At 36.9% G+C, this 26,683-nt stretch overlaps 1 protein-coding gene across 14 annotated transcripts in view; it reads left to right on the top strand.

Annotated features, from left to right (window-relative positions):
- The window catches only part of RALGAPA1 (Ral GTPase activating protein catalytic subunit alpha 1), a 224,591-nt gene that overhangs the window by 38,766 nt on the left and 159,142 nt on the right, over positions 1-26,683 (top strand). For all 14 annotated transcript variants that reach the window (XM_045585379.1, XM_036451922.2, XM_036452055.2 and 11 more), the window contains 8 exons: positions 682-725; positions 2,229-2,406; positions 4,807-4,922; positions 5,910-6,048; positions 7,283-7,491; positions 11,678-11,917; positions 18,321-18,518; positions 22,679-22,816. In XM_045585379.1, the coding sequence (XP_045441335.1) occupies positions 682-725; positions 2,229-2,406; positions 4,807-4,922; positions 5,910-6,048; positions 7,283-7,491; positions 11,678-11,917; positions 18,321-18,518; positions 22,679-22,816 (1,262 nt within the window). The remainder of the gene's footprint in view (positions 1-681; positions 726-2,228; positions 2,407-4,806; positions 4,923-5,909; positions 6,049-7,282; positions 7,492-11,677; positions 11,918-18,320; positions 18,519-22,678; positions 22,817-26,683) is intronic.

Genomic DNA, 26,683 nt, shown 5'->3' with positions numbered 1-26,683 from the left:
TTCTTCTGGAAAATGACTCAGGATGGATTCATAGGAGGCTTCAGTGATATTTGTACTATCATAATATTAGGCAGAGCATTATAAATAATGTGAATAAGTGAATTTTTGAAAGTAAGAAATATGGGACTGTTGAGATTTGTTCAGAAAAATGGGGACCTCTGGATACATGTTAAATGTTATTTTAGTATTTTATTGTACTTTTGAAACATGTAATTTAAAAGAAAAGGTGTGGTTTTGAATATCTTGATGGTTTTGAATATTTTGAAAAAATTAATACAATGGAAATATTTTAAAGAAAATATTAGAGTTATAGATGTTTATGTGCTAAATGGAAATTTTCTATAGTGGCTTTTTATTTGAATTATTCATAGAGAAATATTCAATTATATTCTCAGTATAAATAAGACATATACATAGATTGTTATATTAAATATTATTTGGGGGCTTAGAATTTATTTCAATAGGTGATATCATGTTTAATTTCAGTAAGCCATGTGTTAAAAAGGTGACTTTCTATATACCCTTCTGGCCCCAAGATTATGGCCAGAGGGATAGCAAGATCACCAAGAATAATTTGGAGGTTGCCATGGACTTGTTTTAAAGTGTTTTCAAGTCTGACCGAGAACTCTGACATTTAGAAAAATTAAGATGTGAATATTTAAAATAATGTTTTCTTTTCAGGATTGATTTTAAAGAAACTACTTCACACAGGAAACTCCTTGAAGGTATATTATTATATTTCTTTTCTATAACTTTAAAAACTAAGTAGAGCATATAGTAATTTTCCTGTATCAACTTTTTTTTAAAGAATTTTGAATTACCTGTAGTTCACTTAATTGAACTGAATTCACTTAAAATATAGCAACATATTCATTATGAAAATACATACTAGTTTGACCAGGCTATTGAAAAATTATTGTTAAAAACAACTATTTTACTTTTGCCATTGCCAGAAATACTTTATTCTGTGGTTTCCAGAAGACAAAAGTTAGTCATTCAGCAAATTATTCTTCATTTATCACCGCTATTCTTAGTTGTAGAGGAAAATAGGGAATGTATATACATTTTTTATTTTTTATTATCTCATTGTACTCTAGTAAGTGAAGCTACCCAGTCAAAAGTATCTTGCTGTAGGTTAGATAAAAGTCATATTGTAGGTACTTTTGACATCAAGAGGTGATTGCAACAGAACAAAGGAAAAAGCCTTCCTATATCTTTATCTTGCTATCTGACTAAACCATGAGGTGGAAACAGTTAAGTAAATGACAGTGCTTGTGAACAGAGCTGTGTTAGGATAATTTCCAAAGCTAACAGTGAGGTTAGGTTATTGAAGAACTTTGTGTTTTGCTTATCCGAGGTTGAATAAAAAAATAAAAAAATCTTTTCCTGGGTGAGAATTCATTCATTGATTGAAATATTTATTGTCTTTTGTGTACAGGCATTGTTCTGGGTACTTAGAATATAGTAATAGGCCAAAATTCCTGCTTTGCAGCTCAGCAGCAAATGATAAGTAAATGAGATAATTTCAGATGGTGAAAACTTTTTAAGAACAATAACGTTGAGTTAACTCACCAAGATCCCCATAATCAGTCCTCCTTTTACTGAACTCATTATAGCAAGAAACTGTTTTGGCCCTCTTTCTTTTTGCTTCTTGGATTAGACTGGTAGTTATGTAAAGGAGGGAAGGAGAGGGAAATAAACAAGGAAACAATTTTCTGATTTTTACAATTGGAAATTATAGAATAAAAAAAATTACCTGATAGAAGGGGAGCGGACTGATGATTCTTGGGGAAAGGGGGAGAGGGGGGTATAGGAAGAGACTGAACATAAACTGTGCACCTATGGATGAGGACAATGGGGGGGTGGGGAAAGGGCAGAGGGTGGGGTGGGAACCTGGTGGAGGGGGAAAAATGAACTTTTGTAATAATATGAACAATAAAGATTTATTAAAAAAAAATTGCCTGTTGGCTTTAAGTAGTTACAGGCTAAGTTCATTCTTTATTTGTCCAAAATTAGTGAATTCAGATTTACAGATAATGAGGGTTTAAGAAATGTCATGAGTGTTATATCTACCCTTCCTTTCTTTCTTCTACCTCCTACTTTTCCTACCTATCTTTTGGAAAGTATCATTCTATAATCCTGTTCTAGAGGATTTTGGCCTTAAAAAGCAGAAAGTATTTCCATGACAAGTAAAATATTGTGTTTTGTTTTTTTTAATTTTATTTTAGATCCGGCGGGAAGGTGTTCGTCTTTTCTTGTTATGGCTGCAAGCTCTTCAGAATAACTGTAGCAAAGAACAGCTTTGGATGTTTTCATGCTTAATCCCTGGATTTTCGGCACCACAATCCGAATATGGACCTCGAACTTTAGATAATCTCATTAATCCTCCACTCAATCTTCAAGAAAGTAAGATTAATGAGATCTTATACATTACTATTTAAAATTTTCTGTGTAGTTTGATAATATATATATTTTTAAATGTTTGTACATTAACAGTAATCCAAGGCCATATTTTAAACTATAGGTTTCATTATCATTCAGGTATGGTGAGGCCAACAACAGATCAGGAGACAATTGTCATTAAAAAAAAATATTTGTTATTCAGAGTTCCTAAAAGGAGAGGGCATGCCACATCAGGGAGGGTAGCCGTACTGGGAAGTACCAAGGTTGGTCGGGTGGAGTGAGGAAGGTGAGTTGTCCCTAGTTGTCTGGTTCTTGGCCTTAGGGTGATGAGGTCAGGATTAGTGGCCCTGAGTGTGAGCCCAGTAAAGGAGGCAAAGGATATGTGGACTCCGGGTTGATTGGTTTGCATATAAAGGGTGATCTTTTCTATCTCTGGGAAATAAGTAGTTGTGGAAGAGTTACTCTGTCCAAGGCCATCAAGGCCCTGGTGTCAAAGCATAAAAAATACATAGTTAATGTAGGCTGTTCACATTTATCTCTAATTTCTGATTCTCACGTATCATCTTGAATCCTTGAGTTAATTTGGATGTGCATTAAAGCACATGTATGGCCAGTCCATGTGGCTCAGTGGTTGAGTATCAACCAGGAACCAAGAGGTTACAGTTGGATTCCTAGTCGGGGTACATGCCAGGGTTGCAGGATTGATCCCCAGTCAGAGGCATGCAGGAGGCAGTTCGTTGATGATGATCCTCTCTCATTGATGTTTTTACCTTTCTATCTCTATCCCTCTCTCCGAAAGTTAATAAAAAAAAATTTATATTTTAAAAAGCATAAGTGTGTTTCACTTGATGTAAAGAGGATTGTAAAAAAAATTCATTTCTGTGAGCTTAATTACTTAGTTGGTAGTTACTAAGGGATGGATTTAGAGATCTGCCTGAACTAAACCCAGGTACTACTGCTTATGAAACATTGAAAAGAATTCAGCTAGTTGTGGGTTGATTTTTCTTGGTTTTGCTTTTGTTTTCATGAATGTTTTTGAACATCTGAGAAGGAAAAGTATTTTAATTTTATATAAAAGTGTTTTTATTTTTAATAAAAGTGTTTTTATTTTATAAGTGCACTTTTGTAATCAAGGAACTAAGATGTTAATTTTTCTTTTTCTTTTTTTTTGAGAGGGGAAATAGTATTTCATCCTTTGAATAAAGGAACTACTTTAAATAGTAAGCATGATCTTTACCTAGAGTAATCAGATTGACTTTTCATTTATGAATGAGCACATTCTTATTTATGTATCTCATCTTATTATGGAACTTTTATAATAGATGCTCTTAATGTGAATTTTAAAATATCATAAGAAGGTCTTTGCCAAGGAAAATTTTATTTACTCTTTGTGTGTGTGTGTGTGTTTGTTTTTTGTTAATGCTCATCTGAGGATATCTTTCCGTCGATTTTTAGAGAGAGTGGAAGGGAGGGAGACAGAGAGGAGAAACATTGATGTGAGAGAGACACATTGATTGGTTGCCTCCCACACTAGCCCTGACCAGGGCTGGGGATTGAGCCTACAACTGAGGTGTGTGTGCTCTTCACTGAAATCGAACCCAAGTCCCTTTAGTCTGCAGGCCAACCCTCTATCCTCTGAGTCAAACCAGCAAGGGCGAGATGTTATTTACTCTTTAAAAATATATATATATATTTTATTGATTTTTTTTTACAGAGAGGGATAGATAGTTAGAAACATTGATGAGAGAGAAACATTGATTAGCTGCCTCCTGCACACCCCCTACTGGGGATGTGCCCGTACCCAAGGTACATGCCCTTGACCGAAATAGAACCTGGGACCCTTCATTCCACAGGCCAACACTCTAGCCACTGAGCCAAACTGGTTAGGGCTGTGATTTACTCTTTTTTTTTTTTTTTAATATTAATATATATTTTATTGACTTTGTACAGAGAGGAAGGGAGAGAGATAGAGAGTTAGAAACATCGACGAGAGAGTCATCAATCAGCTGCCTCTTGCACACCCCCTACTGGGGATATCCCCGCAACCAAGGTACATGCCCTTGACCGGAATTGAACCCAGGTCTCTTCAGTCCCCAAGCCGACGCTCTATCCATCAGCCAAACCGGTCCCGGCTGATTTACTCTTAATTCCTACATATCTCTTTGTCCAGTCCTGTGTTATATTACCTCAATTAAGGGTTCATGAAAGAGTTGATTATTAAAGTTTATGTTTGTTGTGATGGACTTTCAGAATGACAGATTTAGGTCAAGGTTTAATCATTAGAATGTTTTCAAGCAATATTGTATATGTTTTGCAGTTAAATTTTATTTGGGTTATATTATTGCATTGTTAAATTTATTTTGTAATTATACTAAGCTTTTTTTTTTTTTTGTCTTTGGATAGCTCAAGTTACTATAGAGGAAATCACTCCTCTTGTCCCCCCACAATCAGGAGATAAAGGACAAGAAGATCTCACAAGCTATTTTCTTGAAGCACTTTTAAAATACATAGTAATTCAGGTACATGTTATTTTCTTTGATATTATCCCCATTATTATCCTGTGTGGATAATCCTTCCCCTTTTACCATTATTCTGTTATAGTAGATATTTGCTTATTATCCTAAAGAAGGAGTGACATTTTTAGCTTTGAAAATATGTTAATATGTCTTGTCTGAAATAAAAATTATTGGAGACATTTGAAGCTCTTAGAAAGGAAGCTAGAAGGAGAAATTTTTACAGTAGACTATTCATGGATGTACCTTCTTATCTGAGTCAGTTGAGTTTACTTTCTAATACTTTCATTTATAATTAGTAGCTGTGGTACTTTAAATGAAAATATAACGTCTTTGATTAAGGAACAGTCTGCTAAGAGGCAGCAACTAGAGAGGTGGGCTGAGAATGGGGTGAGAGTGGGGAAGTGTAATTTACTCCTAAACTTCTTTGTACTTTTAAAATTTTCAGGTGCATATTTTTTTGGACACTGCCCTCATCTCTCTTACTCGGAGTCCCCACTAGGCTATTGCTGCCTCTGCAATACTCCCATTATGGATGCCCTACTTGTCAGACTCTGCTTAACTGTACTTGCTGGCCTCTGCTTTTATATCTATCCCCCACCTCCTCACATATTTTGTATAACTTTTAGACTGAACTATTCTAGAAAAGGTGAAGAGGAAAGAACATTAGCATCTTTGTCATAAATATAAATGAGTTTAAATAAACTTTGAATGTTTTTCAGAGCACATTTTAACTTGTAAGATTTTTGGAATATTATGTATTTTTGTGTGTCATTAGGCCAGTTTTTAAAATTTCTTCTTTGTAAATTTATGCATGTTTATATATATGTAGTGTGTGTGTATAATATATAAATATATATGTACACATATGTCTATATTAGTATATCTTCATAGTGTAATAATTTATTAAATTGCTTAAGCAACCTTTTATAAGTTTATCACAGATAATTGTTTGTTTCCTTTTCCTGGAATGATTCTGATTGTATCTTTTAGGTAAAAAGTTTAGAATGGAAGAACAAAGAAAATCAAGAAAGGGGATTTTCATTTTTGTTTTCACATTTTAAGAAGTACTACTTGTCTTACATTTTTCCAAACATGTGCAAGGAGAGCAGTTTATATCATCCTGTGCTTGGTAGGTAGCCTTTGGAATTTTCTAAAAGATCATGCATACGAATAAAACATACTTCAATGTAAAGTTAAGAATAAAACATGCCTCAGTGTAAAGTTGACATTTGTTACCTGCAGAAAACTCATAACATTTAATATTTGTATTGATTGATTAGAGATGTAGATTATATCCAAAGTGGAAACTTATTACTAGGACATTTTCACTGTGAGTGAAAAGATTTTTTATTAAAAAGCTTATTCTCTGGATCTCACCTATTGGATGAGATAGGTCTCTCTATATTATAAATTTTCTTTTTAAGGTTCCCCAACAGTTCAATTTAGTATATCTTATTCAATTCTTTATGAATAATTATATTGTAATATATTTTGATCATGTCTTGTCCAGTATTTAGTAGCCGTGCCAAGATGTCTGTTGGGGCCTTAAAGCTAGAGTCTCCTGGACAAATCTTAGGTTAGAAGCAGACATCTGCTCTATATAGAAAGCATTGGTAGTCCTATGTGAAAATGTCCTTTTTGCAGAAAGATGTTTATATTTTAAGCTCTGCCAAGTTTAGGCAACTAACAGGTATAGACAAAACCATTATAGGTAGTAGAAATGTCTTAAATTCGTCAAGGTAGCAAGCCTTTGCAATTGGGAATATTATTTGCTTTAAAAAGCTCATGTTTTGTATAATTTCAAAATATGTCTCAATCTTAGGTTAATTGAAATGAGCTTTCATTAATTTTAAATGGCTCTGAAGTTTCTGTTTTTAGAGAGGATTCATTGAGCCTTTTCATGATATTTTTCGAAAGGACATGTTTCTATATATCAGCAACATATAGTTTTACTCTTTTGGATTCTTTGCTTATATGTAGCAAAATTTTTAATTTTTATTTAAAAATATATTTTTATTGGTCGCAGAGAGGAAGGGAGAGGGAGAGAGAATCAGAAATATCAATGATGAGAGAGATTCATTGATCAGCTGCCTCCTACATGCCCCCAACTGGGGATTGAGCCCACAACCTAGGCATGTGCCCTTGACCTGAATCGAACCTGGGACCCTTTAGTCCTCAGGCCAAGGCTCTATCCATTGAGCCAAACCACCAGGGCTCAAATTATTTTAAAATGTCATTTTTGTTCTAAATCTACTTTTGAAATCAGGGTATCTTCACAGGGGTTTCTCAAATATTAAAAAATGTACATTTATCTGAGCACAGTTCCTTTCTTATTTTGTTTTTTCCTCCTTTATTTTGCATAGATATTCCACAGATGAGACCAAAGCCACATTATGTCATGATAAAAAAGGATGCTGAAACCAACGAAGCAATATATTGTACGAAGGAGCCTTTCATTAAGGCTCGTGTAATTGTCATTCGTTGGCTGGTTTCTTTTTGGCTTGAGCCAAAGCCACACACAGGACCTCATATTCCTGGGATGGAAGGTGAAATCTTGCCAAAGAATATTCAGGTAATACACACATAACTTGCTAAAGTTAGAAATGGCTTAAGAGATTTGTCCACTGATTTGCCTTAGGAGTAGAACACATTTAAATAAAACAATAATATTTATTTTGTATAAATTATTTTATATATATTTTATAAATCTAAATTTTAATAATAATTATAGGACCAATAGTTTTCTTAGCAAAAAATATAAAACTTATAAGGTATAGAAGATAATTTCAGTCATTTCTGAGTCTCAGCTTTTTCCCCCCTTTTTAACAATTTTTATTGATTTTAGAGAGAGAGGAAGAGAGAGAGATAAAGAGAAACATAAATTGGTTGCCTCCCACCTGGGCCTGGAGAACAGTGATTGAACCCGAAACCTGGGTATGTGCCCTGATAGGGAATTGAACCTGCCACCTTTTGGTGTATGGACAATGCTCCAGCCGAGCCACACCAACCAGAGCCAAGTCTCAGCTTTTATTTATTTCTGTAGTTTAGGTTTAATTTTATAGTACTAAAAATATCCTGAATTGTATGAATAAAAATATTGTGAATTTTGCAATAAATTCCTGCAATTGGAAAGTTTGCAATGAAATGGTTGTAGGACCTTTATAATTCTTGTTAGATTTCTAGGCATTCATAGAATGCTGATTTAAAGTTCTGTCACCATTTTATTCCTTCTCTTCCCCCCCAATAAACAAAGAATCCAGAAGTGTTATACAATTCTTCAAAGAAGGAGCTAATATTTAAAAAAATCAGTTTTTTTTGTTAGATACTTAAATTCATTTTTTTAAAAAACTTAGCAAAAAATCAGTTACTTTATTTATTTTTTAAAATATATTTTTATTGATTTTTTTACAGAGAGGAAGGGAGAGGGATAGAGAGTTAGAAACATCGAAGAGAGAGAGAGTCATCGATCAGCTGCCTCCTGTGCTGCACACCACCTACTGGAGATGTGCCTGCAACCAAGGTACATGCCCTTGACTAGAATCGAACCTGGGACCTTTCAGTCTGCAGGCCGACGCTCTATCCACTGAGCCAAACCAGTTTCAGCAAAATCAGTTATTTTTAATTAAAGTTTTCTTCTTTTCCACTTTTAATTTTACCCTCAATGTGCTTTTTCCCTGAACTTGTCCATATTACTATTTTATTTTTCTTTTCTCAGATTTCCTCAGTTATAAAAATCTTATACTGTGTGTGTATTTTGTATGATTTCTTAAATCTTTTAAAAATTAAGTGGAATTATAATGTGTTCATTAGTTTACTAGGGGCCTGGTGTACAAAGATTCATGCATGGGGCGGGAGGGTGGTTCCTCAGCTTGACCTGGAACCTCTCTAGTCTGGGAGTTTATTTACCATAATAAACCCTCAGGGGAGCCCTCTCCAATCCGGGAGTTTCTGTCTATCTGTGAAATCATATGAGCGAATTGTCTGAGACCCCAACCCAGTTTGGTTTGTTGCTCACAGAATAATAGAGGCATTTTTTTCTTTGCTTCATTGGTGAAGATTTCCTGGAAGTTTTAGGATATCTTCCCTTTAATTTTTCCTAGACACTCTGATTTTACTTACGTCTCTCACCTTTACTTTCCTTTCATCCTCCACCACAACGGTAACTTGCTCCAGGCTCACTTTGCTTTAGTGTCTGGGAGATCCGTCAGCCACCACAACTAAGATTCACAGCATTCCTGGTGCTCCCTGCACTGTGGGTTTTCTCTTCCTGCTCTGCCAAGTCCTCCAAACTGCCAGCTCTCCCTCTCTGCTCTCCATCTGGTGGCCCGGGGAGCTTGGCTACCCAAGCCTCTACAGTACACTCTCCGCCAGGTCTCCTGCTCTGCTCTCTGCCTAGTGCCTGTGTATGCAAATTAACCCGCCATTTTTTGGGTTAATTTGCATACTCATTCCTGATTGGCTGGTGAGCATAGCAGAGGTATGGTTAATTTATACATTTCTCTTTTATTATATAGGATTGGCATTTTGAAAATTTGACTTATATTCCCCTTACCCTTCTATTTATATGGCTATGTGTGTTTCCCCAAAAACTTTGTTCTCTACAAAGAATTATTAAATGTAGAAACTCAAGCAGAACTATTTTTCTTATCCCAGAACTTAATAGACTGAAGTCATAGTTGTTGTTTTTTTATTGGGCAGGCATATTTGAGATCATTCTTCTAAAACCTTATTTTATATAGATGGCAATACTGAGACCAAAAATCGAGTAACTTACCAAAGTAATTTATGATACTTACCAGAATAGTGCTTCTCCTATTATACAACATGGTAGTCATTTCTTCATCACCACCTTAATACTTTTTTTTCATCTCCAGTCACGGTAAAAATTATATTGTTATTAGAATAGTAGAGGCCAGTGCATGAAATTTGTGCATGGAGCGGGGGTTCCCTCAGCCCAGCCTGCATCCTCTCCCAATTGGGGAACCCCGTGAGAGATAGGGCCTAACCCGGCAGTTGGACATCTCTCTCACAACCACCTGGTTGCCCCCAACTTCCCTCCCCCTGCCGGCCTGATATCACCCCTCATTACCCTCCACTCCCAGCCTGGTTGCCCCCAGCTGCTCTCCCCTGCTGGCCTGATCTTGCCCCCAGTGGCCCTTCCATGCCAGCCTGATCTTGCCCCCAACTGCCCTCCCCTGCAGGCCTTCACACACAGCCATATAAATAGAAGGGTAAGGGGAATATAAGTCAAATTTTCTAAATGCTGCCGAAGCTGGTTTGGCTCAGTGGTAGAGTGTCGGTCTGCGGACTGAAAGGTCCCAGGTACGATTCCGGTCAAGGGCATGTACGTTGGTTGCGGGCACATCCCTGGTAGGGAGTGTGCAAGAGGCAGCTGGTCGATGTTTCTCTCTCATCGACGTTTCTCTCTCTATCCCTTTCTCCTCCTCTATGTAAAAAAATCAATAAAATATATTAAAAAAAATTTTTTTTCTCTAAATGCTAATCCTATAAAAGAAAAATGTATAAATTGACTACCTCCGCTATGCTCACCAGCCAATCAGGAATTAGTATGCAAATTAACTCAACAAAAATGCCATCATCTGCTGGCCAATTTAATTTGGATTGGTCAGTTTCTATGCCATTGACTCCCCACAGCACCCAGATTTGGTTCTGATTGGTCAGTTTCAATGCCAGAGTCAAAAGCTCCTCTTGCTAGGTAGCCATTGGCTCCCCACAGCACACAGATTTGGTTCTGATTGGTCTATTTCAATACCAGTCAGCATAAAAAGCTCCGTCTCCTAGGCAGCAAATGGCTCCCCACAGCACCCAGATTTGGTTCTGATTGGTTGGTTTCTATGCCATTCAGCGTCAAAAGCTCTACCTCGTAGGCGGCCATTGACTCCTCATAGCCCCCAGATTTGGTTCTGATTGGTCAGTTTCTATGCCAGTCAGTGTCAGAAGCTTCGCCTCTAGGCAGCCATTGGTTCGTCATAGCACCCACAGTTGGTTTTGATTGTTTTTTTCTTATGCCAGTCAGCATCTCTGGACCTATTAATAGGGCCTGATCAGAAAGGCAGGACAGATCAGCAGCCCCGTTGGAGGCACGGTTGCTAATCAGACTGGGAGAGAAAGAGCAAGTGCTGATCAAAAGCTGCCACAGAAGAAATGGATCAGTCCCTGCTTCTCTCTTCAGGTCTCTCTCTTGCCCTGATTCACAGGCCCCTCAGGAGTCAGTGCTGGGGCACCACTCCTGCAGCAGAAGCAGGACTGAATTCGGTTGGTTGAACCTCTGTCGTTCCTAGTTATTACAACCCAGGAGTTTTCCTTAGAAAACCTTTTGGCTTCATTTCAATTTCTGTTATAAATTTTCTTCCACTTCTTTGTTTTTTGTTAAAAAAGTTTTTACTTGTGTAATTTTTGTCTAGAGATGATTTTAAACATTAAGGCTTTATTAAACAGACAGTCCAGTATTATGTTTTTTACTTATTATTGAAGTTCTGGCTAACTCTATCTGCATTAATTTCTTACCCAGCTTTAATTATTAACTTATTTGTTTTGCAGATATGCTGAAAAACAAATCTAATTATAGATGGGTAGATGACTTGTGGTGACTATCACTGTATCACTCAGATGTTGAATTACTTTTATTGCCATTTTATTATTTCGAATAAATTCTTTGGATTCTCTTAGTATTAGTTATTAGAAGAAAGAATATCTTGTTAATGATTATATTTTCCCCACTTCTTTTTTTATTTTAGAGAGCAGCAGCTAGTTTGGTATCCAGAGAAGAAAATAAAACCGATAATACTGATAAAACAGATAGGACTACAGAACCAGAACAGTCTCATTCTAATACAAGCACTCTGACGGAGCGAGAACCTAGCTCATCTAGCCTTTGTAGTATTGATGAAGAACATCTCACAGACATTGAAATAGTTCGCAGAGTTTTTTCTTCTAAAAGAAGTAATGTAAACTTTGTCACAGAGATATTTCGTCAGGTAAAGTACCTCTCAGTATTTTTAATTTGTAATACAGACTTGTCTTTAATATTGAATATACTGTACTGATTTTTAGCTCTTTAAAATTTACTCTTCTTAAAAATGGCTTTTAAAATTCATACTTAGTTTTTAAATTTTACTACATGTAGTTGTTCAGTATTTTATATTTTTATTTTATGATGGTTTTAATTTAATAACTACTCCCTCTTACTTGTTTTCAGAAAAATTTTCTTAGTTACTTTGGGATTTGAAACTTTTCTATCATTTGATTAATAAATTATAATAAAATCATTTAATCTTTCACTTTCTGATCAATAAAGTGGTTTATAAAAATAAGAAGCAATGTTTTAAATGCCTTTATCCTCCCTATAGGGGCTTAGTTTGTCCTGTAAGGCATTCTGAAATTAAAGTTGCTTAAGGCATATATTATTTGGGGAATAAAATAAAGGAGAGAAATGAAAAAAGTGGAAGCTATTTTGCATAAAGATAACTAGAAATTCCTAACTGCACATTCTCAATTACATAGAAATTTTGTGGAAAAGAAACCATATGAAAACTTTATTTTATTGTTTAAAGTATTAAAAATAGTAATACATATGTCTTCCTTTTTCCCCCATTGTCCTTCCCCCGGCCTCCCCTACCCCTTGGCACATGCCTTCCCCCTCGCCCCTAGGGTCTTGTGTCCACTGGTTATGCTTAGATGCATGCATACAAGTCCTTCGGTTGATCTCTCACCTCCCCCCCACCACCCAACCCTCCCCAGCCTTCCCACTGTAGTTTGACAGTTGATTCGATGCTTCTTTGCCTCTGTTATCTATTTTTGTTCATCAGTTTATAATGTTCTTTATATTCCACAAATGAGTGAGATCATGTGGTATTTTTCTTTCACTAACTAGCTTATTTCACTTAGAATAATGCTTCCAGTTCCATCCATGCTGTTGCATATCGTAAGAATTCCTTCTTTTTTGCAGTAGCAGCATAGTATTCCATTGTGTAGATGTACCACAGTTTTCTAATCTACTCATCTGCTAATGGGCATTTAGGCTGTGTCCAAATCTTAACTATTTTAAATTGTGTTGCTATGAACATAGGGGTGCATATATCCTTTCTGATTGGTGTTTCTGTTTTCTTGGGATATATTACAATACTATTAATAGAAGTGGTATTACTGGGTCAAATGACAGTTCCATTTTCAGTTTTTTGAGGAAACATCATGTTTTCCATAGTGGCTGTACCAGTCTGCATTCCCACCAGCAGTAAAGCAGAGTTCCTTTTTGGAAATTAAGCCATTCTCTGAAATATTATAGCGTTAGTTCTCCATGCAGGGGGGTTTCTTGTTGTTCGGTTGATTGTTTTGTTTATTTTTTTTTCTGTGCAGAAGCTTTTTATTTTGATGTAGTCCCATTTGCTTATTTATTTTCTTAGTCTCCATTGCCCTAGGACAGTGGTTGACAGTCATTAGTCAACAGAGCCAAATATTAACACTTTGTAATCGGGCATTTTCCCGCCAAATCGCGTCGTAACGCGGGGCTTTTTTGACATTTTCTCGCCAAAATTAGACTTTCCGTAAAATATTCATATCTTTTGATCTATTTGATATTTTTCTATGAAACTTTCAGTGTTTTAGTTTAAAAAGAGGTCTCTATTTATTTACTTTGCAAAATATGTGTTATTCTATTTTTCATGTACACAAAATTACTACATTCTAGGTAAACAGAAAAAAATACAATCAAAATAATTTTATTTATACAAATTACGATATTTTTTCGAAATTTTCAACAGATCTTATAAAAAAAACTATAACCTAGTAATAGTGCTTCACTGTGTGGTAGTGTTCGAAACACTTTCCTTTGTGCAGGGGTACATTACAAAACTTGCACATGTACCGCGTCTCACTGCGTAGTTTATGAGCGGCACACACACGACAACGACGTAAAACATTTTTATTTCTGCCAGTTCCAACTAGAGGTTCCATGTATGTTTCCTCATGTCCATTGACAGTCTCCCTGGTGGATCCGATTTGCAAGCCTTGCTCCTAGATGTCGATGGTACAGGTTCGGCTGGTTCATCTATCGAAATTTCATCAGTTAGCCAATGGACCGCTATGTCCTTTAAAAAAGTTTGATATTTCTTTTTGTTAGCCGAATTAACCGAATTATATACTACGAATGAATTGAATAAGGCACAATTTATAAGGTACATAGCCATTCTTTTGGTCCATTTAGCTGTTTTGTGTAAAATTGAATAATACGACAAGTACTGATCCGCCCAGTCTACGCCTTTCATGTATCGGTTTAATTGATCAGAGCATTTGGCTTTATAATTTTTTTGTGTTGTCCTTCTATCGATGTTTTTGACTCTCCCTCATCTCAGCAGAGTGAATGCTGGATATGATTGTATTTTTTTCTGTTTACCTAGAATGTAGTAATTTTGTGTACATGCTGGATATGAGAAACACTGTCTTTTTTGATTGCCAGACTTGCAGCAAAATATCCTTTTTCCTTCTGAAAGTTGTTTCACCATTTTTCAATGAAACTGTTTTTAGACAGTCTGGAAGTCCTCCATTTTTCCGTATGGTACCGCAAATTCTGATCCCCCCCCCCCCCCCAAGAGTATCTCGCTGTTTTGAACACTATTGTAATAATTATCCATGTATACATGGTGCCATAAATCTGTATAAGGAGATACCACTGTTTGAATTGTTTCGATTAATCTCTTTTTTTCACTGCAATAAATTTTGAAATTGCATATGTAGCCAGTATTGCTTTCGCATACCATACGCACCAGAATCCTATATTTTATAATTTTTCCTGCATTATAAACCCTGAAGAATAATCTTCCCCTCCACGGTACTATGCCTTCATCTAAAGACAACTGCTGAATAGGCTTATAAACTTCTTTGAATTTGGGAAGAAAGAAATCCAATAATGGTCTGACTTTGCAAAGTCTATCCGAGTTGTCTTGCACATTTTCGTTGTTGTTGAAATGCCAGGCCCTCCATATTTGACGGAATCTGTCTCTACTCATCGTTTTTGGAAAACACGGTGTCTCCATCCACGGTTCCGTGCTCCAATAATCATCTCGTCTGTCCTGTCCCATAAGTATTACAAGCCCCCAAAACTTCTTCATTTCTTTCACAGTGATATCTTTCCACTTCAAATTTATTGTATCGGCAGGTAGACGCATAGGGTGCCGCTGACAATAGATAATGTGTAGTCCGTCACCCGTTTGGCGCCCTTGTTTACAAGTTTCCCGTGCCCCACCGCTTAGCGGAACAAAACGAGGTAACTCGACTCCCGCGCTTTGGTATAGAAAGCGATACGACGAGTTTACTCGTTTCCCGCAAAAATGTGTTAACAGTACAATGATTGAAATTTCTTTTGAGAGCCAAATCTTTTAAACTTAAACTTTTTCTAGCACCACTTCTTCAAAATAGATCGCTCAAGCCGTGGTATTTTGTGGAAGAGCCACACTCAAGGGGCCAGAAAGCCACATGTGGCTTACGAGCCGCAGTTTGCTGACCACAGCTATAAGTGATACAGCTTTGTCTCTCCCTAGATCTTCTCTATGTGCTTGTATCCCCTTTTCAATGTCTTGTAGTTTTCCCAAGTACAAGTCTTTTATGTTCCTAGTTAAGTTTATCCCTAGGTATCTTAATTTTTTTGGTGCAATGGTAAATTGGATTGGTTTCCCCCCCCCCCCCTCTTTCTTCCCCCCGTTTACCTTTGTGTGAGTTCATTTGTGTGATGTATAAAAAGGCCATAGATTTCTGGTTGTTAATTTTGTATCCTGCTACATTACTGAATTCATTTATTAAGTCTAGTAGTTTTTTTATGGAGTCTTTGGTGTTTTCTATGTATAGTATCATGCCATCTGTGAATAAGAACAGTTATACTTCTTCTTTTCCAATTTGGATACCTTTTATTTCTTCTTATCTGATTGCTATGGCAGCTCTTATAGAACTTTATCAAAAGATTTGGCGTGGTGAAAGTGGGCATGCTTGTCTTCTTCCTGTTCTTAGGGGAAATGAGTTTAGTATGTTAGCTGTAGGTTTGTCCATATAAGGCTTTTATTATGTTGAGGTTGGATTCCTCTATTCCCACATTGCTGAGAGTTTTATCAAGAAAGGGTGTTGGATTTTGTCAAATGTTTTTTCTGTATCAATGGATATGATTATATGGTTTTTATCTCTAAGTTTGTTAATGTGGTGGATCACATTTATTTATTTGCAGATATTATACTATCATTACATCCCCAGAATAAATCCCACTTGGTTATGGTGTATGATCTTTCTATTGTATTGTTGGATTCAATTTGCCAGAATTCTGTTGAGAATTTGGTGTCTATGTTTATGAGGGACATTGCCCTGTAATTCTTTTTCTTTGTATTGTTTTGGGATTAGGGTAATGCTGGCTTCATAAAAAGAGCTTGGAAGTGTTCCTAACTCTTGAATTTTTTAGAATAGTCTGAGCAAGATAGGTTTTATTTCTTCTTTGAATGTTTGATAAAACTTCACTGCGAGGCTTCTGGTCCTGGGCTTTTGTTTGTTGGAAGTTTTTGATTACTGCTTCAATTTCCTCCACAAATATCAGCCTATTCCGATTTTTTTATTCCTCTTGGTTGAGTTTTGCAAGGTCATATTTTTGTAGGAATATGTCCATTTCTTCTAGATTGACCAGTTGGTATAAATGCTATTTTGTTGTATTGAAAACATGCTTGAAAGTTAATATGTCAAATTTTCTGAAGGTGTTAACATAGATATTTTTATGTTTAAAATGTTGAATTTCATGCAAAAAGAGCATTTATCAGAAGTTTTTTTTAGTTTTTTTAAAAATATATATTTTGTTGATTTTTTACAGAGAAGAAGGGAGAGAGAGAGAGAGAGCTAGAAACGTTGATGAGAGAGAAACATCGACCAGCTGCCTCTTGCACACCCTCCACCAGGGATGTGTCCGCAACCAATGTACATGCCCTTGACTGGAATTGAACCTGGGACCTTTCAGTCTGCAGACCAATGCTCTACCACTGAGCCAGCCACTGGGCCAGGAAGGCTGATTTTTAGAATTGAAATGAATAGGTAGTGTTTGTAAAATGAATAATTAAAAGCAATTTAATTCAATTTCTATTAGTAAATATAAAGTACAGTGAAATATTATGGTACATAAACACAAACATGCATAAGGAAAGGATTTGGGTGGTATGATTAAGAATATTTTTACTGTTTTATTTTTGTTACCTGAATTGTATAAAAAAATTCTTTTGAGCCCTAGCTGGTTTTGCTCAGTGGATAAACTGTCAGACTGAAGACTCCCAGGTTAGATTCTGATCAAGAGCACATACTTCGCCAGGACCGGTTTGGCTCAGTGGATAGAGTGTCGGCCTGTGGACTGAAAGGTCCCGGGTTCGATTCCGGTCAAGGGCATGTACCTTGGTTGCGGGCACATCCCCAGTGGGGGGTGTGCAGGAGGCAGCTGGTCGATGTTTCTCTCTCATCGACGTTTCTAACTCTCTGTCCCTCTCAATTCCTCTCTGTGTAAAATCAATAAAATATATATATATATATATATATATATATAAAAATAAGAACACATACTTCGGATACAAGCTCCCACCCCTGGTCAAAGGCATGTGGGAGGCAGCCAATCAGTGTGTGTCTCTCACATCAGTGTTTTTCTCCATCTCTCCCTCTCATTTCAACTCTCATAAAATCAACGGGAAACATATCCTTGGGTGAGGATTTGAAAAAAATTTATTTTGATGTGAAAATATAGTATTCTTGTGAGTAACAAGGACATATTTCCTTTTAAAAAAGTTAAGGCAACCTGGCAATTATCTAAAGAAAAGATTAAAATATTTATTTAATTACTTAAGTATTATTGTCTTAATATTTAATTTATATAAATTTGTTATAAGTAAAAGAAAATAAGAAAACTCTGACTTTTCTTTTTCTTTATATGCTTAGAAAAGCTCAGTTGATTTGTTTCATGTGATTTTTATTCTCAGAGTTAGATTTTGTTTTGTTTCAATTAAAATCTTGTTTTCAAATATACTTTTATTTATTTTTAGAGAGAGAGGAAAGGAAAAAATATATAGAGAGAAACATTGATGAGAGAGAAACATCATCGATCGATTACCTCCTGTATACTGGGGATTGAGCCCGCAACCTGGGCATGTGCCCTAATCAGAAATCAAACTGGTGAACTTTTTGTTCAGGGGAAGACATCATAATATCTTTGTTCATCTCCCTTCCTTTCTAAAATCAGTAAAACATATATATTTTTAAATGAGGTATAAATGGTCTATACCTCATTTTACAATATAATAAAATAAAAATACATGTATTAGTGGTTTTTGGCAAAGTAAAAGGCATCTAAAAAGTATCATTATTTCTTTTCTTCACTAGGCATTTTTGTTACCAATTTGTGAAGCAGCAGCAATGAGGAAAGTGGTAAAAGTATATCAAGAATGGATTCAGCAAGAGGAAAAACCTTTGTTCATGCAAGAGCCTGAAGAAATTGTGATTTCTTCTTCTGACTTACCTTGCATTGACAGTGTTCCAGACCATGATATTTCAATGGAAGAAGGCGAAAAGAGAGAAGAGGTAAAATAAGACTGACTTACTTTATTATTCGTTTAGTAGACTAGATTTTCAAAAATTGTGATGTTAACACACATATACTTACTAAATGGGAAGGTAAAGATACAATTAATATATTTTATAATTTCGGTAACATTACAATTAGCTCAGTACCCTATCCCAAAGCTCTTTGATGTCACAACTTAAAAAATATAATAATATTGAGGTTATATATACTATATCGTTATGTCATTGGATCAAAATTAGATGCTGTTATAAAAGGTATAATATTTAAAACTATTATAAAAGGTATAATATTTAAAACTGTGAATCAATTATAGATATATGTATATATACATATATACTGAGTGGCCAGATTATTATGATCTCTGAATGCATAATAATCTGGCCACTTAGTATATATCCTATATAATAAAAGGCTAATATGCAAATTGTTTCCTTGACCAGAAGTTTGACCAACAGGCAGGCCAGCCAACTGCCCATGGTCCCTCCCCCTGGCCAGGCTGGCCAGACCCCACCCATGCACGAATTCATGCACCAAGCTTCTAATACACACACACACACACACACACACACACACACACTGAGTGTCCAGATTATTATGCGTTCAGAGATCATAATAATATGGCTACTCAGTGTGTGTGTGTGTGTGTGTGTGTGTGTGTATATACATATATATATATATATATATATATATATATATATATATATATATATGTATATGTATTTATAGGGCATTCTCCCCTATGCCTAAGAATGGGGAGAATGTAACTAAGAAATTTAATTGAAGTAACTAAAATTAACCATGTAAATTATGAAATAAAATTTCCAGTTCTACTTATTATATACCAACAAAAATATCCAAATTTTGGGTCAAGCTAGAGGATAAAACTGTCAGTCTAAATAATCTGTTTTCCCCCAAATTTTGTCATGAATGTTTAGCTTAATACTGAGCCTACCCTGTGTCATTTACTATCCTTAAATAAAAATGACAGATAATATAATCTGGTAACTAAAAATCTAATAGTTGAAAGTGGGAGGAAAGAACAAAGCTACAAATGCAAGGTGATATAAGTGTATTGTATAGGTGTTTTCTGCTGCTTAAATACTGCAATCAGTGTTGCCATTAGAGATTTTTGTTGTTATTTTTGTTTGTTTGTTTTAATGCCAGCAACTCTTGCTAATGGCATGAATGATAAACAGAAGATAGAATCATTTATTGATTTACTAGAGGCCTGGTGCCCTCAGGGGATGTCTGACTAATGGCTTAGGCTTGCTCTGCTGTGCTTACCAGCCGTGAGCCCTGCTTCTGGCTAAGCAGAGTTCCCCCTGTGGGAGTGCACTGACCACCAGGGGGCAGTTCCTGCATTGAACATCTGCTCCTGGTGGTCAGTGCATCATAGTGACTGGTCTTTCTACCATTCAGTCAATTTGCTTATTAGCCTTTAATTATATAGGATATTTCTGATAAATTTAATATATTAAAAATCATTTAAAATTAGGCATTATTCATAAGATGGAGTTAAGATATACATTCAGATAATTTTTATAAATGGTTTTTGTTTAGTTTTTTTTTTTTTTTTAATGGTTTTTTTTGCATAGTGCACGTGAGGCATTTGTAAGATATGTTGGATACAGGATATTTATGTGCATGTGCAGATTCTCAGCACTTTATAGTATGCTTAGCATTCCATGGATCATTTTATTAAAAACCTATAGTCTTCTCATTTCTTGTGACAATAAAATACTTCCACAAATTACAAATTGTTCTGTAAAACATGCCAATTGAGAAAGTTTTGGAGATATAAGCCCAAAAAAAATCATTTCTGTCTTTACATAACTTAAGATTTAGCAGGAAGACAAATATTCAAAGTAAATAGTATAAAACAATATTATTTCTGTGATATAGTGTGTGAAAGAGGGAACATCTAACAGTTTAGGAAAGACTTCATGGAGGAGGTAGTATGATGTAAGGAGCAGGTAATAAATGGGAAAGGAACCACATAGTGTGAATAGAATCTACAAAAATGTGCAGGTATACCATTGTAATTGGCTTTGATTACATTCTGGACACTGGAAAGCCTTCAAAGGATTATGAATAGAAGAATGCATGAGTAACATATTTCGGGAGTATTATTCCAAATCTTGGTTGAAAGATAGATTGGAGGCCAATTTGGAGGCAAGAGACTAGTTAGGAAATATTAGCCAAGTTCCGAAGGGAGATGCTAAGTACGTGATAGAGATAGGACAGTGGCAGTTGCAATCTATCCTACCTAATAAAAGAGTAATATGCAAATTAACCATCACTCCACTACACCCATAGCAATGCCCACAGCCAATCAGAGCAAGTATGCAAATTAACCCCAACCAAGATGGCTACATTCATAGAGAGCAAGAGGGTGGCTTGGGTTTCCCTGGCAATGGAGGAAGCCAAGTTTTCCACCTGCCCTAGCCAGCCTAGGCCTCCACTCAAGGCTACAAAGTTTCAATTATAGAAGGTAACAAATCCAAACAGAAATGGTGGCAGACAAGGAGCAAGCAGAAGGCTTGGCTCTGCTCCAGGCTGCAAAGTTTCAACTGTAGAAGGTAAATAAATTCCAGATACCAGAGCCTCCGCTTGGGTCGCCGGGGGGCGTGGCTGGCCTACAAACCACAGCTCCTCACCCAGGCCGCCCATGCCCCAAGGGAACCCCCACCTTGTTCCAGGACACCCTTCAGGGCAAACCAGCCAGTCCCCACCCATGCACCAGGCCTCTATCCTGTCTAATAAAAAGAGTAATATGCAGATTAATCATCACTCCAGCATACAGTATGACTGCCTCTATGTGGTCAAAGATCCTGCCCCCATGTGGACACAAGGTGGCCACCACAAGATGGCCGCGCGTAGTGTCCAGTTCAGCAGGGGGGCAGTCGGGGGTGTTCAAGCTGGCAAGGTTTGAGCAGTTAAGGGCAACCAGGCTGGCATGGGGGTCAGTGAGGGGCTATCAGGCCAGTAGACAGAGGTGGTTGGGGTGATCAGGCTGGCAGGGTGGGCAGTTTTGGGCAATCAGGCAAGCAGGCAGATGAACAGTTAGGAGCCAGTGGTCCAGGATTGTGAGAGGGATGTCCCGGATTAGAGAGGGTGCAGGCTGGGCTGAGGGGACCCTCCTCCTGTGCACAGATTTTATGCGTCAGGCCTCTAGTGGTAATATAAAGAACAAGACTGATATATGAGCTGCTTTGGTGGTACAATCAATATGTTTTGATGATTAAATTGGCTGAGAGAAATGAGAAATGGGGAGGTGTCCCAAGTTCCTTTTTTTTGGTTGGTTGCCATTCACTCTTGAATAGGAATTTTAAAAATGCAAGTGTAGTGGTGGTGGCCAAGGCGGCTAGAGAAGTTAGTAGGAAGTTGAGGATGGGAGGGAAGACTCAGATAATAAGCTTCCTTTTAAACATTTTTAATTTGAGGTGCTTGTGGATCATTCAGGAAAAACTATTTAGATGATACCTGGAGCTTATGAGAAAGGTACTCTTGGCTACTGAGAGCTGAGTTCTGTGCTGCTTCTGAAAACGACAAAGTATTAGATGAAACCACCTGCATTTTACAGTGATAAGCTCTAGAAAAAAATATTAAAAAAAAAAAAACTATTTGAAGATACTGGTGAGTGACCAAAAGCTGAAAGAAACTAGAGAGTAACTTTAAGAAAGGGAACAACATTGAGTGAAATCTCTGTTTGTGTGGCTTTTCACAGATAAGGGAAATGTCTAGTCAATAAGATTTTGACAGCCAAATCTCAAGCAGAAAGCTGCAATTTTAGTGGTTTCAAGTATCAGAATTCTTTCTATGGATAATAGGAATTTTATTAATCTTAAGTAGGTTAAATAGAAGCAATTTTCTATTTTATTTAAGTTTTTTAGATTAACCCATTTACTTTAGAGCAAAATCCATCTCTTTCAAGGCTGTGTAAGTGTGTAAGTATTTGGTACAGAGAAAAACGTCTGTATATCTGAAATGATACAATAGTCTTTGGTGAGCAAACAGATTTTGTAATCAAATAAGACACCTGCTGTTTTGAGAAGATGCTTAGTGGTATCCAATAATTTCCAGTTTACTTCAGCTTACTGATTTGTCATAGCATTTTTAATTAATGAAATATTAAAAATTTGGTATTTTTCTTCAGGAAAATGGGGCCAATATTGCTGATCATGTTCGAAATTCCACTTGGGCAAAAAATGGCACCTATCAAGATGTTCTTCATAACGCCTCTGAAGAAGCCACAGAAGAAAACATACGAGCTGGTACCCAGGCAGTTTTGCAGGTGGATCACTTTTTGATTATTTTTTTAAAGTAACATAATCATTAAACATTTTGAACATAGTTCAGTATTTCAGTGTAGAGTATAATTTTTTAAATGTAATAAATTTGCAAACCACCGTTATCAGGCCGTCTTGATTCCTATCTTTCATCTAATTTGACAACAAATCCTGTCAATTTTCATATTGTTTGCAGAATTGGACAAGTATTGAGCACTCATATTACCTCTTGTGTCCAGGCCTCCTAGATTATTGCAGTAAAATCCTTTTTAAAAAAAAATAATGTCTTTATTGATTTCAGAGAGAGGCAGGGAGATGGCGAGAAAGATAGAAACATCAATGATGAGAGTGAATCATTGATTGGCTGCCTCCTGCACTGGGAATCAAGCCTAAAACCTGGGCATGTGCCTCACCAGAAATCGAACTTTGACCTCCTGGTACATAAATCAATGCTAAGACACTGAGCCATGCTGGCCAGGATGCAGTAACTAATTAATATTTTTGCTTTTACTCTTGCCCACCCATCACCCTGGTTATCTCAAAATAATAGCCAGAGTGATCCTATTAACAGTCAGTTCATGTCGTTTTTCTGCTAAAATCTTGTATAAGTTTATCATTCATTATAAAAACAAGCCTTTTTAATGGTCTATTAAGGTTTTACTTACATCACTAGAGGCCCAGTGCACAAACTCATGCATCAGTGGGGTCCCTTGGCCTGGCCTGTGGGATCTGCTGAAACGGGCTTTCTGACATCCTCTGAGGAGTCCTGGATTGTGAGAGGACGAAAGCCAGGCCAAGGAACCCCACCAGTGCACAGTCAGGGCTGGAGAGGGACATGGAATGTTGCAGCCAGGGAGGGGCCGCAGGAGGGCTCCGGGGCATGTCCTGCCAGTCTCGCTCAGCTCCCATTGGCCAGACCCCACTAACAAGCTAATCTACCAGTCAGAGTGTCTTCCCCCTGGTGGTCAGTGCACATCATAGTGACAGGTTGACTCTCCGCCCCCCCCTCCCCCGCCCCCCTTGCTGGTCAGTGCACGTCATAGCGAGTGGTTGAGCGGCATTAGCATATTATGCTTTGGTTGAACAGATGACCAGACACTTAGCATATTAGGCTTTTATTATATAGGGTTATTTAGGATTGTTCCTCAAATTGTAATCCAGAGACTGACTAATGCTGGCCCACAACATAATTATAAAATTGGGAGTAATTTTATAAACTGAGTCATTGAATATCTCTTAATTCTAATGAAAGTTTGGGTTTGTATGTCTTTTTGCATTTCCTTTTTCCTATTCTTTTTTTAAAAAAAATCATTTATTATAGAACCTTTCTTTTAAAAATTGGTGGAAGAAACTTGTTCTTTTACCACTGGTAGTGTGAGAATCTGTGCTTCACATGATCTGTCTCTGTTTCTTAATGTATTTCCCACTGGCTTTTCTCCTTACTCACCTCATTCTATACTCCTTGCTGTTTCTCATATGTGTTGCACAGGCTGTCTCTTCAGTTACCTTATATCTGCATATTCTTTTGTCTGGAAAGCTTTTCTCCCAGATTGCTACAGAGTTCAGTTTTGTCTTTTCTTTTTCACTTTATTCATATTTATATTCATTCTCTACTCCCCACTTCACCACTTCCTTTTGAATGCGTGGCATCCTTGAGAACAATGAGATGATAGTGAGTACCCTTGTTTTTGGCTTTTGGCAGTATTTCTTAGGTTCAGTTGCTGATATAGCATTTGTTATAGTTTTTGATAAATACTCTTATTCAAATTAAGGAATTACACATTTTTTTCCTAGTATGCTAAAATAAAGTATTTTATTTTAATAATGAATAAATGCTGAATGGTTTTTCTGAATACATTGTGATGATCATACTCTCCCCTCCACCCCCCCCCCCCCCCCCCACTTAAATCTATTGATAGAGTATATTATATTAACAGGCTTTTCTGATGTCAAGACATCCTATCATTTCTGGGGTAAATACTAGTCAATCATAAAGTATTATATTTTGCCCAATTTGAATTGCTACTGTTGTTTTGGCCATATGTTCATAAGTGATATTGGTCTTTTCTTATATAGTCCTTTTTTTGTTTTTGTTCTTTGGTAATAGCATTATAGTTTTGTAAAAATAAATTGGGTGATTTTCCTTCATCTTTCTCTCTCAAACAGTTTGTGTAAAATATGGATCATCTTCCATGAAGATTAGGCAAAACTTTGCCTGTAAAGCTTCCCAGGCCTGGTGATCAGAGATGGGTCAGGGAGACCTTGATTACCAGTTCAAGTTCATTCATGGTTTCAATGGATACATCTTTTCTATTTCTTCTTCAGTTAGTTTTGGCAATTTATGTTTGTCTACAAAATAACTTATTTGTCCTGGCCGGTGTGGCTCAGTTAGTTGAGCATTGCCCCATGCACCTAAAGGTGACCAGTTCAATTCCCAGCCAGGAAACATAACCACGTTGTGGGTTCAATCTCCCATTGGGGTTCATACAGGATGCAAGTGATTGATGTTTCTCCCTAACATCAATGTTTCTCTCCCTCCCTCCCTCCCTCTCTCTCTCTCTCTCCTTCTCTCTCTCTCTTTGTCTCTCTCAAAAACATCAAAAGTATACTTTTAAAAAGCATTAAATTTTCAATTATTAGCATAAAGCTATTCAGTGAACTATCATCATTTTTAAATTCTTTCCTTGATATATAGTTGTGTCCTTATTTTATCTATAACTAGAGGCCCAGTGCACAAAATTCACTCAGGGGTAGTGTCCCTCAGCCCAGCTGCACCCTCTCCAGTCCGGGATCCCTCTTACAATCCAGGACTGCTGGCTCCCAACTGCTCATCTGCCTGCCTGCATGATTGCCCCGAACTGCTTCTTCTTGCCAGCCTGATCGCCCCCTAACCACTCCCCTGCCAGCCTAATCGATGCCTAATTACTCCCCTGCCAGCCCGATTGCCCCCAACTGCCCTCCTCTGCCAGTCCAATTGCTCCCAACAGCCCTCCCATGCCAGCCTGATTGTTCCCAACTGCCCTCCCCTGCTGGCCTAGTCACCCCTAACTGCTCTCCCCTCCAGTCCTGGTTGACCCCAACTGCCTTCTCCTGAAGGCCTGGTCCCCCCAAATTGCCCTCCTCTGCCGGCCTGGTCACCCCCAGCTGACCTCCCCTGCAGGCCTGGTTCCCAAGCTGTCCTCCCCTGCCATCCTGGTCACTCCTAACTCCCCTCCCATGCTTTCATGGTCTCTCATAACTGCTCTCCCCTGCCATCCTGGTCGCCCATAACTGCCTTCCCCTGCTGGCCTTCTTGTGGTGGCCATCTTGTGTGAGGGCATGATGGTCAATTTGCATATTACCTCTTTATTATGTAGGATGTTTATTTGTACCTCTCACATTTCTTGGTCTGTGTGGCTAAATTATAGTCAGCTTATTTCTATTTTAACTATTTTAAAGTTAGCTTAATGTACTTTTCTTATGTGATTTTACAACTATATTTTGTTACATAGTTCATCCAGGGATTTAAATCAGAATTATGAATATAGAAGATTTAAATGTTCTAAGATTACAATGGATGCAATGTTCTCTTTTGCAAAGTGTCTTTGAGTGCCTTTGCCACATGCCTGTTACCATTATAATTTTGTCCTCAATAACAAAGTATAAATGATTTCATTGTAATGAATTTAATTGAAGATACATATTGATAGGTCCTAATTTGTAGTACTATAATATATAGTCTGTTTATACAGTCTATTTATTATCAAAAGATATATAGAATTGCCAATAAACATGTAAAAAGAGGAAAGATGCTTTTAAACACCTCATTCAGAAAATTCTTGATTTGGGTATCATTTTTATTCTAAACTATTTGTATTTTTTTTTATTGTTTC

This window comes from Pipistrellus kuhlii, unplaced genomic scaffold (assembly GCF_014108245.1).
Source record: "Pipistrellus kuhlii isolate mPipKuh1 unplaced genomic scaffold, mPipKuh1.p scaffold_m20_p_1, whole genome shotgun sequence".
NCBI lineage: Eukaryota > Metazoa > Chordata > Mammalia > Chiroptera > Vespertilionidae > Pipistrellus > Pipistrellus kuhlii.
The sequence above is the reverse complement of the archived record's forward strand: the minus strand, read 5'-3'. Positions and strand labels throughout refer to the sequence as shown.